The sequence below is a fragment of the Plectrocnemia conspersa genome, unplaced genomic scaffold (assembly GCF_051122295.1).
Source record: "Plectrocnemia conspersa isolate PC_06_02 unplaced genomic scaffold, ASM5112229v1 ptg000013l, whole genome shotgun sequence".
NCBI classification, from domain to species: Eukaryota; Metazoa; Arthropoda; class Insecta; order Trichoptera; family Polycentropodidae; genus Plectrocnemia; species Plectrocnemia conspersa.
In genome coordinates this window covers 2,551,861-2,568,746 of record NW_028277177.1, presented here as the reverse complement: position 1 = coordinate 2,568,746, position 16,886 = coordinate 2,551,861, and the positions used below count along the sequence as shown (strand labels likewise).

Sequence of the window (16,886 nt, the reverse complement as noted above, 5' to 3'; positions counted from 1 at the left end):
ACCCCCACCTTCTCAAAAAATCCCAATAAAAATCCAACTTCAAATTATCATTTTATTATAAAAAATATTACGTCAAAACAATCATTGATCTTTTCAAAGTTTCTCTTGCTTTCTTCTTCTTATTCTTTGACTTCCTCTCTTTAGTCTCGTCCTTGAACAAAGCTTCCTTTTCAGATATTTCAATCTTCCTTTGCTGCCATAGTAATGCGTGTGAATTATATCCCACCATATCCTATTAAAAAAATAATTTAAAATATGCTGTACAGCATAAATCATAAATATACTAACCCGTAATTCAGTCATCCTAGCAACAGCCAACTGTTGAACGTTAATAAGATTGTTCAACAACTCATGACTTCCTACTATGGTAGCGTGATGCACCCTCAGCAAGAAAATCGTTAATTTACACACAAGCTCGCAACTGTCTCGTCTCTTCAACAGCTTTGGCAACATTTCGATTATTTCGCACACGGCTTTAAAGGGCAATATGATGAGCGATTCTTCTAAATCACTAGCCCTAATCCGTTGAACAGTTTTCAACAGAAACTCTTCAGGAGTTTGGCATTGGAACGCTTGCATCAGAATCGGCAGATTAAACTTTCCAGTGGATTCGGCCTGTCTTGATTTGAATTCGACGCACGCTTCGAGACACTCCAACAAAGATTCCGCCTGATTTTGGAAATAGTAATTTCAGTTACAACCGTGTCAACACAATCAACAACTACTAAATTAACGAGACACCGGACAAATCAAATAGTCTACTTTATTAATTATCATATTGTAGAAGCAATATGCACAACCTAGTTTGATTTTATTTTAATTATTCATCCGTGAGATTAGAAAAATCTATGATAAATCGGAATAATAATCATCATTAATCCGATCACGTATGGAATTAATGTCTCAACTCAAGAATATATATAAGACTCACTGATCTTTCGCTTCCGACAGTTTTCTTCGAAGGCATGTTCAAATTTGGAACTCCGGGTAACGGCGCTTTTTCGCCTGTGATTAATTCTTCATTATCTTCTTCGACGTCTCCTAAAACTAAAGGTTCTTCGGTGCGTTCCCATAATCTTAGCACGCGATCGGCTCCGCATGAGATGCACCACAAACCGGACGGAGCTACACTCAGTGATCTCGCTTCTCCTACGTGACCCTATTAAAAAAAGAATTGAGAACCACCGCCTAAACAAATTTATTCTAAATTTATTACCTGTAAGGTGTTGATCTTGTCGAACGTATCACCGTCCCATTGTTTAACTTTCCCGTCCTTTCCGCAGGTGAATATGTGATGAGTTTTCGGTATAAACTGCAGACTCGTCACCGAATCGTCGTGAGCGAATATCGATTTGTGACAATCGCCAAAGTCCATACCCCACACTTTTATATTCCTATCTGCAGAACCGGTAGCAATCAAAGCGGAGTCGTAACTGATGTCCAAGCATAAAATCGGCAATTTGTGACCATACAATGACAGATAAAACTGAAAAACGAAAATTTTAAATATAAAGTTCATGCCGATTATTATATGATTGATATACGACTTACGTTATTATCCTAAAAATATATTTATGGGGATGTTTACAGTTTTAGAAAATTGAACATTTTTTTTTATTCGAAATACATTGATATGTTATTGTGATAGTAATCCCAAAAAGCACGACAACCGTAGGGTTAATCATCCGATTTAAACAAGTCAATCACAGTACTTTCGATTCAGCCCTGCAAGTACTGAATGATTCGTGAGATCCAATACTTTCCATCAATCAGAGTAATATTTTTATGAATTAACCCTTTTTTTATGATGTTGCAAATATGCAATAAATGGCTTCATAAATTTATTATTTTCTTAATGTTGCTTATTTATGACATAATGTTTGTACTGAAATATTTCGAATTTGATTTTCAATATATTTTTCTTATTATATAGAGTAATAAACCTTCAATATTTTTTTCAACGATAAAAATCAAAAAATTAAAGGTTAACTGGCTTTAAGGTTATCATGACTCCATTATCAACTCTTTTAATATAATTGCAATTTATCATCTGATTCGTGGAGTTGTACTAATCATCCAGATCCACAAAAAAAGTGATAAATTATATTCCTTCAACACCTGCTAAGTTGTTTGATATTCTGGGGGTTCCAACCATTGCATTTCAAAAACTCAAACAATAAGTTTGGCTTAACAAAACATTAGTGAAATTGATATTTTAGAACACCCAAGAATTGTACAATAGCCACTTTTAAAAGCCATCAATTACCGTAACATAAAGACTTTGTAAGCTCTTTTTTTTAAAGCTTCGAAATACGTTAAATTAAAATAAAAAAAAAATACTACTGTTCTCACATTGAATAACTATTATTTGAACTATCCTTTGTAAATATCAGACGCTTTCCCAACGCGAAGTCACCTTGAAAGTTAAGATTTCACAAAGGAATGGATCAGCTAAACACTAACGTGATTGGCTCTAAATTAGCCTTGCACCCATTCATCCAAGTTTGCTCAAAGGACCAGTATAAAAATATGACACTTGACGACCATAGAACTTCAGAACTCACTTAATAAACAGCAGAACAAAATTCTAGAACTGTAAACATTCCTTAGTTATATAGCATATCGAATTAGTTACTGTCTTTCATCTTTCTAATTAATTATATTTTAGTACCTTGAACGTGTCCATAAAGAATATCTTGACGGTTGAATCTAGAAGTCCGACTGCAATGAATTTGCTATTAGGGCTCACTTTCACGCACAACACTGCTTCCTCCATTTGTAAAGTCCGTTTGTGTATCAACGAGAGCACTCTAGCTTTGCTCTCGCCGGTCGGATCAGGTATCAGTTCAAATTTGAATATTTTAACTGTTTTATCGCTACTTCCAGTGACACACCCGGATTGATCTGGCAAAAGAGTAACGCTCCATACTTCGCTAGTATGAGCGGGGACTTCTTCGAGTATATCGCCCGCTGTTATATCGATTATGAGCAGACGACCGTCTTGAAGACCGGCCAATAAATGTCTATCGCCAGGTACAAAACATAAGCTTACTGTAGGACCGGCTTCCAAGGTTCTCAAACACATTTGAGAGGGCCTGCGAATAAAAGTTCAAGTGAGTTTGAATCCGAATGAGGAGATACAATAAATATTGAAATTCATACCTGTTCCATAGTTTTATAGAATCTGTACTTCCCGAAGCGATGGCTAAATTATCCGAACTGAATGCAACGCATCGTACCTCAGAATGATGACCATAAGCGGATAATTGTCGTAAGCATTTAACTATTGAAAAAATAAATGATATTATTAAATTATTATTATGATATTTTTTCAGAACATACCTTCAGTTTCTTTCGCCTTTGTTTTAAGACTATGGAGTTCTAAAGTGTTGTTTGCGAGTGATACTGCAATTCTTAACTCTTCTCCAAATCCAGTTATGAAATCTATTCCTTTAATCTTACTGCCTAATTTTATGCTTGGTATTCTTCGGACTTCGTCGGATAAAGTTAACGAGTCATCTTCTTTTGGATCTTTATTTTGCGTTTCATTTTCAACTTCCATTTCGTTCTCTCTAAAATAAATGATATCATCGATAATTAAACAAAGTTCAAATGTAGTCATTTGGTGTATTCTACCTTCGTTTTTTTGCTTTTTTCGTGCGTTTCTTTAATCTTGCTTGCGCTTCTTCAGGTTCATTAAAATAAAATAGCTCCAATACAGAATCAGTGCCATGACAAACTAACACTGATGAATTAACATCCGTTTGCATTGCGACGACGCGTCCACGTCCGCCTCTCAACAGCGAACCCATCAAATGACATTGCAAAATATTATTCTCCTCGGTTCCCTCAGAATCTTCCAGCTGTGTAATAGCTAAAGCTTTCGTCTTATCCACCAACTTTTCGTCATCGTCCGTCCATTTGAGTCTCCAAACTTTGAGCGACTGATCCGTGCTTCCTGTTACTAAATACTTTTCATCTCTCATCAACGCACATCCCCAAACCTAAGATCAGAATCAGAAATTAGCAATAAAATCATACATAATATTAAATTAAAAATAAAAATCTCACTTCGGATCTGTGCCCGCTCAATGTTTTAAAACAGTGCTTTGTTTCTAAGTCCCAAAATTTAATGAACGTATCTTTCGAGCACGTTATGACACATTGACGCGATTCTATAAACGATATATCACTAATAGGTCCTTTGTGGCCGCTCAAACGAGCATATCCAGTCTCGGCTATCGTGTCCCATACAATAATTTCAGTATCCTACAAAAAACAATTCAATTATTGTTTTACATAACTAATACATATGTCAATTTAAAAAACAAACAAATAATACTTTTGAACCAGAGAACAATTTATGGCCTTGACTATCGTAAGTTAAAACCGTAACTGTAGATTTATGACCCGCGAAAACACACTGGATATCTCCAGTAGTCAAATCGAACACTTGTACGTTTCCATCTGCGTATCCGACTGCAATGTGATTTCCAACGCTACAAAGACGCGTCACTTCCGATTTTTCTCCTAATAAGACTTGAGTCTAGAAAATAAACAATGTGTCTAAAAACGATCTTAACACCAGTTAAAGCAGACATACCTTTTCAGATAGACGCATGTCCCATATAATGACGTGTTCGCAAGCTGCTGCAGCTACATATCGACCACTACATCCTTGAAGCACGACATGAGATACATTACTACGAGGACTGCACACGACGTTAAAACTACCCGCGGCTGCATATCGTAAGTATTGCTTCGTCAAACCCATTTTGATCTATTTTTAATTAATTTTGATCAAAACGAGCGTTAAAATTTCAAATGAATCTTGTTGTTTACTGCACCGCTTAAGCATGGCACGATAACCTATAAAGTAAACGTCAAACTGTTCGGCAATGTGACAGGACGTTTTGGCCATAACATGACTTTTATTACTTGGACGCTAAGGCCCCCGCACACGGAGCAAGTATTGTGACGTTGTGCTGACGGTGAACCTTTGTGTACGTAGCTAAACCCTTCTAGTAATCGTCGGTATTTGTCTCGAGCGCGTGTCCTGGAGATGGTTGCTCAGACTGGAGACGAGGTGTAAAACCGAGTTCGAAGGAGAGTTTTGTAATTTTGTATTTGGATCAAAATAATAAAAGTCTTACCTCACAGTTATTATTATTCTTTCTTTTGCAGTCACACATTCCCTCATATTTGTGTCCATCTTCTTTATGGAAGGAGTAAGCATTCTCAACAATTCCAGGTAAGGGTCTTTGGTACATTCTATAGAATGATATAAACTTTCTGTCTGTTTGATTCAGTTGTTCTGCTACTACAAACAGATTTGATTTGATATTTCTCTGTTTATAGGGATGACACCAATATTCCCTTCTTAATGTTTTTCGTACTCTGCGGTACTGATAATAGCCAATTATGTCTTCTTCATCTGAACTACTACTTGATATGTTTTTTCATATTACTTAAGGGTGCTGTCGACTAAGATCTTACTTTCTAATTGTAAATTACTAGGGGGTAGTATTGTTGGAACCAATAAGTTAACTACATAATATTTTTATTAAAAATAAATTTGCATAGACGCATGTTACAAATTAATTAAATTATATGTAATTAATTATTTACACGTGTTGCCTATTAATAAGTAACTATCATTAATACACGTGTATCAAATTAAATATTTACAATTATTATGTAGCAATTAAAAAAATAAACGGTCATTAACCAGTCGTTAGAATTACATACAATTGTATTATTTTCGGAGAGCTCGTCTCCACGCTTTCTCAACAACAGCGCCCTCCCTCTCCTGGAGGGTGGACGCTAAAGTTTGCTTTATAATTTTTACCTTATAATAGTAATTGTTGTAAAACAGATAAAATAAACAATATGAAATAAAAATGTTAATATCTTTAAATACATGTAGCGTTTAAGCGCTAAGTTAGCGGCCCGTCACAGTTAGCACCGTCGCTTAGCTACAGGCCGGTATTTACCTTCGGGCCGCTGTCTGTGGCGGTGAGTTGTCAGCGTTCCGCAGCGGCCGGCTTCGCAGCCCCGCACTTCCGCGCGCCCCCAGCCGCCGACGGATGTTCCTCAGCCGCAGCAGGTTCACTCGAGCTCTGCCGCCCCGCGAAAAGCGAGAAGCGAGAAGCGGTTTCGCCCGTGCCGTCACGTGCTTGCTTCATCGTGACGGCGCCGTGCGAGCTAATTGGCCATTAGTCGATCACTTGTCGATCGTCGGTTCTCCATAATTAAACGTCTGTCGCGAGACGCGCGATCTAATCCGATTAACCCGCATGACAACAAACATGTCTATATTGTTAATTGATTTACGTTCGGTCGCTGCATAACTACTGCATATCAACGTTTAGTTACCTTAACAACAGTTCGCCTGCCTCGGATTAACCTTTAACATTACGGCCTTTGTGGTCTATCCAAGTGCTGAGTTTTACAACTTTTTAAATTAAAATTCATTTTATCGTTCACTACTATATAGAATGTTTTTTTTTTAGCTAAATTAAAACATCTTTTGCGATTGTATTTTTGGACCAACCTTCTACAAATTGTAAAATGTAAATTATTAATTCATTTTCTTTTGTTTTAAGCGAATTTTCTTTTTTAATCTACATACAGAAATGTTTTATATTGCTGAAGCATTATATTCTTGATTTATTTGAAATATTAACTTGTTCTGATATGTTTTTTAAATCAACGGCTAATTTTCGTTTTATAGGAACGTCATCTGCACTTTAATAATAAATAAAAAAAATATTCTTTGTAAATACACTATTAATAGTATTAATTATTAAATTTTATGTTAAAAAGATGAGTATATGTACAATAAAAGTTGAACTATACTTATTCAATTCCACTTAATCAGGATTTCAGAAAGTTTATTTCAAAACATACAAATTATAAACGCTGCTCAACTTCAATCGTTCGCTATGCTAACAAAACGATAATGCGCAGTTTATATATTTAATGTACACTTGAATAATATATTTAATGCTCATTTCTTATTATTGTAATGCATAAACAATTCATTTTATAGATTTTATAAATTGCTCTCAATATTTGTTAAATTATTTTTATTATATTTTTCTTACAATATAACCTAATATATTTTACTATATGTTTACTGAAATTAGTTGAACTTCTGAGATCTGAATCAAAATTAATATCTTTGTTATTTGTATTCAAATCAATACATGTTTTTATGATGATTTTTATTATTTTTTCCATTGAATATGCGACACGAATAACATTGTTAACTTTACAGGAGGTTAAAAATTAATTTACAGATTTATGTATATTCATTTTTGGATTCTTATAATATTATATTTCACGATTTATTCATCAGAAAGTATTTTCATACTTAACTACCTAGTATATATATAAAACAATATTGGATTTTGTCATGTATAAATATTTTCAATTGTGTAATAACGTTGTTCCACTGTACGACAGCAAGTACCTGTGGATCATTTATAACGCTGTCGCAGTCTTTTCTACTAATCCATAATTTTAAAATTAAATATAAGTTCTTTTAAAAAAATTGACATAAAATATTTCAAAACGTTACATTTTTCGATATTTTATCAAATTATTACCAAAAAACTATTCTATGCGATCTTGACTGCGTTTATTAAACAAATCAGTAAACCTATAATCCTGTTTTTATATTTAAAAATAAGAGCTTTGATTTATCATAAGTAAGGCTTCCAAACAACCATCTGAATAAAAAAATATTTTAAGTTTCCTTACAAATTTAACCGTTTTCCGAAAATTAAGATATTTTGTATGTTTTAAATTTTTATTTAATAAAATAAATATGTAAATATTTGTTTAACATTATGCAAAAAAATAGTTTCATTGCTTATAAATATAATATACATACATACACTAATTGTTTTCAAGAAATTGTTTTTTAAAAAATGACCGAAAAACCAGTTAATTGGTTTCCTGAAGCCCTAATTATGAGCTACCTTTAGTGACATAAAATATTTTGGTAATATTAAAATAATTGTATTGCCCTACTGTGCACCTGCACCGAAATTCTGCGATAAATTTATTTATAAAAAATACTTGATTTTTCTTGTGATTTATAAAATTATGTATTTACATTGAACGGCAATATATCCCAATTAATTGGCAAACCCGGATTGAGCAGAATTGACTATATTGACAATAAAAGAGTTTGCCAAATAATCCAAGTCATGTTGACTTAGTTTTTTGAATCCTTGCAAACACTATAAAAATCGATATGAATAACTTAATTGGCTCAAGACATTCTTCCATTATTTTTAGCTCAACTCTTTCATCAAACTTTTCTCGTTATATCATCACGTCTATTGAAATAGAAATACGGTAATAATTAACCACTGTCAATAAAAAACAGTATCCAAATTTTAGAATGTCTTCGTTTAACCCTTTAACTACCACACGTCTAAATCGTAGTTTATTCCGGAATGTCGAAAACTTTTGAGCTTAAATTTCAGCTCAAAAATTAATGAAAATAATATATATTTTATAAAGTATTATTACCCTTTGAGTGGTTTCGCTTTTTTATATTAATTTTATAAAAAAATATTGAATAATAAAATACGAAAAATATGTAAAATAAAGTATTAAAACATAGTAATATCATATTAACTAAAAAAGCTTATATTTAATTTTCGTAATTATTACTTATTTTATGAACTTCGTAGCTATGGCTATTCTAACTGACACATTGTTTTGCAATTACAGTTGCTTATGGCATTTCAAAGGTTAACCCTTTAGTTGCCGAAATCTTATACATTAGCTTTTACTACTTTGAAAAAAAATTTCCAGATCCAACGTCATCATTGGATACATTTTTAATGGACTGTAAGTAAATTAAAAACATTTTTTCTGACCATATATTTTTATTATTAATCGTTTAAATGCCGTAAAGACACCGGTGTTCACTTACGAACAACCACATGAATGCCGCTAGGACGCAGGTGCCTTTTCCTAGTTTTGTATTTTTTTTGTAAAATTATGAAATCATTTTTTTCGATACTTTTTGTGTACTTGTATGAACTAGATTTTATTTTGTTCCCAAAAAAAAATTAAATTTTCAGAAATATATTTATAAAAACATCTATATATGCAAAAAAATGCTTGACATTCTTAGCATACATTGCCTAATTTCGGTTGCCACTAAAAGGGTTAAGTAATACATCGACATTTAAATTGTAGCTCGGTAACCAAAGGGTTAATTTAATAACAACACTTGTTTTTACTATTATCAGATAAATGTTCTCTATGAAACAAATATGTTCCGCTATAAAAGCTTTGTTTTGTATCACTATTATATATTTCATAGCCGCTAACATTCTCAACATTGTTCTTAAAAAACTTTAAAAACCATTATTTATTTTACAGACTAAAATGTATTTTAGAATGGGGATTACAGTATAATGACGGATCAAGGAATGATTCCCATTTTTATTACAAATATAACTACAATAAATATTATTGATAAGTATTATAAAACTGCTTTATTTGTTCGTCAAATATTCGATGTATTTCTGAAAAAAATATTTTCAAAAAAAATTACCGCACATTCTGCCAAAATTTTGTCCAAGATTAACTGATTAGTTTCACTTTTTTTTAATAAAAAAATTGTATCGGGGCAAAAACTAACTCGAATAACAAGTTTGTATAGAAAGTATTATATGGGATCTAAATTTAAAAAAATAATATTGTGTTATACTGTATTTATGTTACAGTGAATGAGTATTACCAGTGAAGCTATATTTTCACTAGTAAAAATAGAATTTCACTAAATCAGACAGTTAAAATGTATCAACAATTGATTTAAAATTTCACTGCTCAATATCAGTAAAACTATTTGTTCACAAACGTATGATCCTTTATGCATATTTCCACATGATCAAAGATTTGTGACGTCACATCGTTCAACAAAATACTGTAATATTTAAAATAAATTATACCAAACTCATCCTTAACGAATAAACTTAATGAAAGTTCATAAACTATAGTTAGTTTTAGAATCTTCATTAGGTCAAATAGGGCTTAGGTGTGACTTACTCAAATTGAGTTTCATAGACATTTTAGAGCAGCATATTATTTCACTAGCGCCCTTCAGTCAAATTACATTTTCGCTAGTAGAAATATATATTTACTAGTGAAAATGTACTTTGATATGATTCTACTGAAACGCCAGTGAAAATATAATTTCACTAGTGATGCAAATTCACCGTAACATATGCATTTTACACCAATCACAAAAAAAAATGATAAAGCAAATGGTTTAGGATGAACATCCGACTTTATTTATGTATCGACCGAACGTATGTACAGTGTATCGACTATTTTTCCCGCAACCACATTATCCTATCATTGAATTTTAAAAGTACTAAAACACAAAAGTCCAATTACTGCCTTCCCGTTTGATTTTTTATTTGTTGTGATTGTGTTTTTTTTTCTTCCCTTCTCTTTGTATCCCACGTTTGCATTCTCGCCACCATTTTAATAATGTGTTTGTTTTCTTTTTTTTTAGAGAGCGTTTGTGTTTCCGCTAATTGTGAAAGGACAACATGTAAATATTATTCTTTTGTATATTGAAAGGTTAAATTCTTCACAAAGAGCGTACGCATAAAGATTCGGTGCAGCTTTGCCATACGAATTTACATACGTAAAATGATCAAGTAAATAACAATTAGAAACGAAAAAGACATGTTTTTTTGGCACTAACTTTATGTTTTGTTGCTTGTGTTTTGTGAAGTTTTGCGCTTATCACGTTTGTGATTTTATTTGTATGTACACGAGTAGCGTTACCTCTTTTGTAAATACTATACTTTCATTCTATTCAAGTTAATTATTTTACTTTTATATAACACTTGACGTTCGCTTTAAAATAATCATTTCGATAGAAATAATCAAAAATGCATTTTATTATTTGTGGAATAAAATTGTGAAATAAATGCGAATCGAGTTAGTGTAGATAACGTTATCGCAAACTCTTTGCTTTATCACGTTTCGTTTATCAAAAGTTTGACCTGAAAGTTCACAGATGGTCACTCTGATACGCAAGTGTTATAATAACATTAGCTTGTTCTAGTTATGCTATTAATTTAAATGTACTTGTAAAAGTTATTTTTTTAAATTTATTCACTAGATGTACAAATAAGTATTTCGTTATTCAATAAGGGTGCGTTAAATGAAAATCGTATTAATTTTTATCTCACAATGTATTCAACAAAATAAAATATAAAAAAAATATTTGTTATATATGGTCTTGTCGAGAAGAGATTGTCCACTCGTACACTTTCCGCAGTGATAGACATGCATCACCGTACAGAACGTTAAATTTTTCCATGGTCTTACCCCCTTTCTATTTAAAAAACGAATTACGTAGCGTAAGCTTCATTTAATAAATGTTGTGTTACATGCCTGTTGACAATTACTTGAAATATATGTCACATTGTTGTCAATTTTTATTTGACTCACCCTTGTAAGTCAATTTATAATATAAAAAAAAAACACTGACATATTTTGGTATTTGGTTTATCCGAGTGTTTCTTATATTAACTGCTTCCCGCACATGAGATGTCTTGTCCAAGTTAAATTTTTACAAGAATCACAAAAAAATTCGCATCATAACAATGTCGAGCAACTTTAACCTCAATAGCACATGTCAGATAGTGGAGGGGTTGGTAGTAGAAACATGCGCCACGCAAAGCGATTGTTTATGCCATAGTAAAAGTACTTATTTACCTCTCGTTTTTCATTTCTGAATATTTTTTTCATTAGATCATAATATTTTTTTACTTAGCTCAAATTTCACGCTTTGCAAATTATACTTTCGATAAAATCTTAAAGATGTAAATTATTATTTTTCTTTTTATCTATATTATAATGAAATCAAGTCATGATGCTTTCGCCATTCTCCTTTACGAATTAGTGTTTTCATCATAAATTAGACTTGTTCCTTTTATAAATACAATCACGTGCTTTTATTTGGCACTGACCATCTGAGCAGCAGCTAAGCGAGCGCGGCGTCGTTGACTCATATATTATTGCTGTTACGAAGAAATAAACAATTCAATGATTTTTTTATTCGTTATACATACAATTTTTGTGTGCGAGAAGTGGTTAATTCTATTAAAGATATAGTGGACCAAATTTGCTCAGATCTTGATCACACATTTATTGAAATGCTTGTTGTTGTCACTAAAATGTAATTTATTAAAAATAAAAGTAGTAAATCAATTTTTCTTAAACCAAACTACCGATTGAATAATGGATTACTTATTCGTCTACGCCTACTATAATTTTCTCAAATATTTAATTATTACTAGGCTTTTTAACGTTAGTGTCTTTTCAATCATTTCGAAAATGTATCATTCATACGTTCCGTTCGCTTTGTAGGTTTGGGGCATTCCGGATCCCCAAGGGCGAGCGTTCCATCCAGGGAACGATAACATCAGATGTGATTATAATAGGAGGGAATTCCCACGTGGAACTGTTAAATCTGATCGCCAAGTAAAAACATCTCAATCTTAGCTCTCTTCCGATGCGATCGTCATTGCAGGATGACTGTATGTTATGCTTTTCAGCCGTCTCGGAGTGCAGCACGGAGGATGTGCAGTATTCCATACGACGAATCGCGAGACAGTTGTCGAAATCGGCGATTCTGTGCGAGGGAAGGATATTTATATAGTTCAAACGGGAACCAAGTAATTTTTTTTCATTACATGTACCAATTGAAACGCTTAATCTTGGCTTGTAATAATAATTGTGTTTTTATTCAGAGATGTCAACAATAATATAATGGAACTGTTGATGATGGCTTACGCTTGCAAAACAGCATCGGCCAGATCCGTAGTCGGCGTCATTCCTTACTTGCCGTACAGCAAACAGTGTAAGATGCGCAAGCGCGGATGCATCGTTAGCAAATTACTAGCAAAGATGTTGTGCAATTCTGGCTTGACGCACGTCATCACCATGGACCTTCATCAAAAGGAGATACAGGGCTTCTTCGACTGTCCTGTCGATAACTTGAGAGCCTCGCCGTTTTTACTACAATACATACAAGAATGTGTAAGTATTTATATGTTTTTTATCATTCTTATTTAAATAGTTTATATTTGAAAAATTGGGTTTTAACTTGTAGCTATGGATTTTATTCACAAAATTGTAATTTTTCTGATGATAATATTTTTTGCTGCACAAATAACAATGTGTTGAGATCGCATGTCGCTTGAGGAGTGATTTAAGTTTTTTGCCTCCACCTATCCCCCCATGTATATTTCGCAATGCAAGAGTGTCCGAAGGATCGTTTTGCGTTTTTGTCCACAGTTATGTCGTTATGATGTATTTTATTATCATCACTGATTGATGAGCCACTTTGAATTTTTATTATTAACCTGTTCAACGCCAAGCAAATTTCTATGAATTTGCTCTGTAGGCCACCATTTTCAACCCTTTAAATTATTATGAAAGAGAAACATTATTTATCACCAACCTCTTAGGTTTACATATATTCATTATTTTTTTGTTAAAAATAATCGCCTACTGACGAGCTTCAAATCTTAACGCACAACATTTATTTCCTACATTAGTTGCTTGCAAAATATCAAGTGGTCCAATTATTTTGTCACACTGTATATATTTAAACAGATCAGATAAATGTTTTTGAAGTTAAAAAATAATTCGTTCATACACCTTAGAACACGAAGACGTGTGAAGTCGATTGACGAAAAAGATCATTGAGCAAGAATATCGAAACATACTGTCATATAAATTTCCATGTTTATTTCAAGGATGACAGCTCTGTAACATTGAAGTGCGTAATGAATGATTTAAAATAATAAATAGCGGTAAAATGCCATTTTATATGTAAATGTATTGCATAAGACAAGATTTCTGAACGCAACGGAAAAACGACCATGCCATCATAGCAGCGACATCCGATTGCAAAGGGTTAAGAGAACGTCATTAGTTTGAGAGTTATGGTGACCTATGTTCTTCAAAGATGTTTTTCATCTCTCAGAGATTCCAACCATGGACCACTCTTGTTTCTATTATTCATAGACCCCATTATAATTTCCAACTTTTTGTTGTATTCCAATGACTTGTAAATGTTTAAAAGCGTCCAAATGATTTTTGACTCGTCACAGAAGAATCTGAATTTATTTTGGATATGGTTCCTTTTCTATGGTAGTAGTCATCCAGCTTCTTAATACGCTGTCATTTTAAAAATTGATTATATTATTTTTGCTTTCAACTATTGTGTCACGTAAAAATCTTGTTGAATAGTGTTTTTGTTTTATAGATACCGGATTATCGCAACTCGGTTATTGTCGCTCGTAACCCTGGTTCGGCTAAGAAGGCTACTTCATACGCTGAACGTCTCCGACTCGGCATCGCCGTTATTCATGGTGAGCAAAAAGAAGCCGAGAGTGACGAAGTAGATGGAAGATATTCTCCGCCAACCATACCCAGGTATTTAAAATTCCATTACATTTATTGATAATTTAAAACAAGTGACAATAAATCATTTTATAGTAGGTCTCGGACAATGGACGTGTCGGTAGGAGTACCTGTTCATCCGGCAAAAGAAAAGCCGCCTATAAACGTCGTAGGAGACGTCGGAGGACGCATTGCTATCATGGTGGTACGTAAATTGTTTTAATTTCCAAAGCCCAACATAAATAAATCGATATTGATAAGTAATTTTTATTATTTCAGGATGATCTTATAGACGATGTTCAATCGTTCGTAGCCGCCGCCGAGCTTTTAAAGGAGCGGGGAGCTTATAAAATTTACGTCTTAGCGACTCACGGCCTGCTGTCGTCTGACGCTCCGCGTCTCATCGACGACTCGTGTATTGACGAAGTCGTCGTGACCAATACCATACCTCACGAGCTTCAGAAAATGCAGTGTCACAAAATAAAGACTGTCGATATATCCATACTTCTCAGCGAAGCCATTAGACGTATACATAACAAAGAGTCTATGTCGTATCTATTCAAAAATGTTACCCTCGAAGATTAGTCTCTTTGGATTTGTTTCATTATGTTTGTTTAAACTTGTACACTTTGTTATGCAACCTGAAAATTGGTTCAGTGAATTAAATTTTATAATATCGCTGTCGATTCTTTGATGATTTTGATTTGAGTGAATTATATTTTTAATATATACATACCTATATATTATATATACAAAATAATAGTAATATTTGTAATTGTAGTTTTTATTTCAGTTAGAATAGTATCGTTAATTGAAATTTGTATTTGCCGGTATGAAGGGAATTTGACTCGCATTTTTTTTAAACTTATTGCATAAGTTGAAAAATGTTCGATTATCATATCATGTCGGTCAAATTTTCTTAGCACATTCTGAAGCGAATCATAATTATCAACGACACTGATTTGACCAAAATGTAGTTTTTCAAATGACCACAGTTGTTCCGAATATATATATACTTTAACTGTTTATTCCATTTACTACTAACGAAACGTCCCTTGAAAGAATTATATGAATCTATTTTTATACTTTGGAATGAAAGTAATATATTATGACTGAAAATGAATAGGAATCTTAATTGATGGAGAGAATACGTATATATTATATATATTTTTTCTTAATTATCGATAATGTTAATACACTATCTATTATAGCTTTGTTGAATTAAAGTTTGTTTGCTACGTAGCTCATGATGCGGTGATGTAAATGAAATTGCGCTATGTCGATGTATAATATACACAACTGATAATAAAAAAATAAATCAATATTGATTGCTTTATTTTAATCCTCAATATAAACAGCAATATTTTTCTCTTGATGATTGCATAATCATATTTTGCTTTGGGCCAAATTATTTATATTTTTTACTATGGCAACACTACATAACCAAACTTGTCAATCGCTCTGCTAATTTTCTTTCGGCGTATTTAGATTCAATTTTACGGTAAAATTTAGATTATTTCTATTCTTAATACATAATGATATTGCTTCTTTTATTTTAAATGTTTTTTATATCAAATTTATTAATGAAGATTATTACAATTATATTTTTTTTTCATTTAGACATGAAAAGGCGTAATGTCACAGCCGTATACGACAAATTACACAAAGGAGGAGTATATATGTGTATGGCAATGACAGCACTAGGAGCTTATTGGGTCGGTTATGGCGTTTATAATTACTACGTCAACGTAAAACCCTTACGCTTAGCCGAAGTTGAAAAACTGAACTTGGAACTTTTAAAAGAAGGCGCTTCGGAAGGCATGGTAGACAGTGCTAAACTTATCGCCTGATTTTTTTTATTATTTTATGCGACATCAATAATTCATCTTGTAAATATTTGTTATTATTATTTTTAGAAATAAATAGTTGAAATATATTAATGATTTTGCTGGAATTGAATTATTCATTATACACACATTGATATCCGTTAAGCTGTTATCAGAAATATAAGGACTAATAAACGCTTCTAACCCTTGGAACTTGGGAACAATTTTGTAGTTCTTAAATCAGGAGAAAATTAAAGTTGGCGATTATTAACAATAAATAGAATTAAAGTTGTTGTTATAAACATTTAACTATATGCACGAAATGACCCACACCACAGATGTTCACGACACATAAGTCAAAACTTCTATAACTGTTTGCTAAATACATACGTTACCTATATAATGTATTGTGCTATTGTTAAAACAATAATTGTCATTGTTTTTCTTAATAAATCTCATACAATTGTTTTGTTATCATCGGAAAGCAACAACAATGGTTTAATTTATATAGGTCACCTGGAAGGAATACTCATATTCTATTAGAAATTATTGATATTATAATAGGAGTCCAAATTGTAATCATTGACAGATTGATAT

At 32.5% G+C, this 16,886-nt stretch overlaps 2 protein-coding genes and 1 long non-coding RNA gene across 10 annotated transcripts; 2 read left to right on the top strand and 1 right to left on the bottom strand.

Moving 5' to 3' along the window:
- Positions 1-38: 38 nt before the first annotated feature.
- LOC148226998 (WD repeat-containing protein 3) lies at positions 39-4,890 on the bottom strand. The gene is made up of 11 exons (XM_088201152.1): positions 4,604-4,890; positions 4,343-4,546; positions 4,072-4,269; positions 3,637-4,004; positions 3,343-3,572; positions 3,163-3,283; positions 2,672-3,095; positions 1,217-1,486; positions 932-1,159; positions 289-669; positions 39-232 (listed from the first exon to the last, which is right to left on the bottom strand). Exons 1-11 carry the CDS (start codon positions 4,772-4,774, stop codon positions 68-70), a joined length of 2,760 nt encoding a protein of 919 aa, XP_088057278.1. The 5' UTR covers positions 4,775-4,890; the 3' UTR covers positions 39-67.
- Positions 4,891-5,954: 1,064 nt separating this feature from the next.
- Positions 5,955-15,152, top strand: LOC148226997 (phosphoribosyl pyrophosphate synthase-associated protein 2). 8 transcript variants are annotated; one of them, XM_088201883.1, is made up of 8 exons: positions 5,955-6,015; positions 10,550-10,588; positions 12,421-12,534; positions 12,609-12,728; positions 12,804-13,092; positions 14,327-14,496; positions 14,560-14,668; positions 14,743-15,152. In XM_088201883.1, coding segments are annotated over exons 2-8 (1,110 nt in total). In that variant the 5' UTR covers positions 5,955-6,015; positions 10,550-10,586; the 3' UTR covers positions 15,049-15,152. The 8 variants fall into 8 exon arrangements, with proteins under 8 accessions (XP_088058009.1, XP_088058010.1, XP_088058008.1 ...); XM_088201884.1 differs by having other exon boundaries at positions 5,989-6,106; positions 14,563-14,668; XM_088201882.1 differs by having other exon boundaries at positions 5,989-6,106.
- A 725-nt stretch (positions 15,153-15,877) lies between these two features.
- Positions 15,878-16,417, top strand: LOC148226996 (uncharacterized). Its single transcript, XR_015811950.1, has 2 exons — positions 15,878-15,964; positions 16,084-16,417. It is a non-coding gene; the product is annotated as an uncharacterized LOC148226996 (long non-coding RNA).
- The last annotated feature ends 469 nt before the right edge of the window (positions 16,418-16,886 follow it).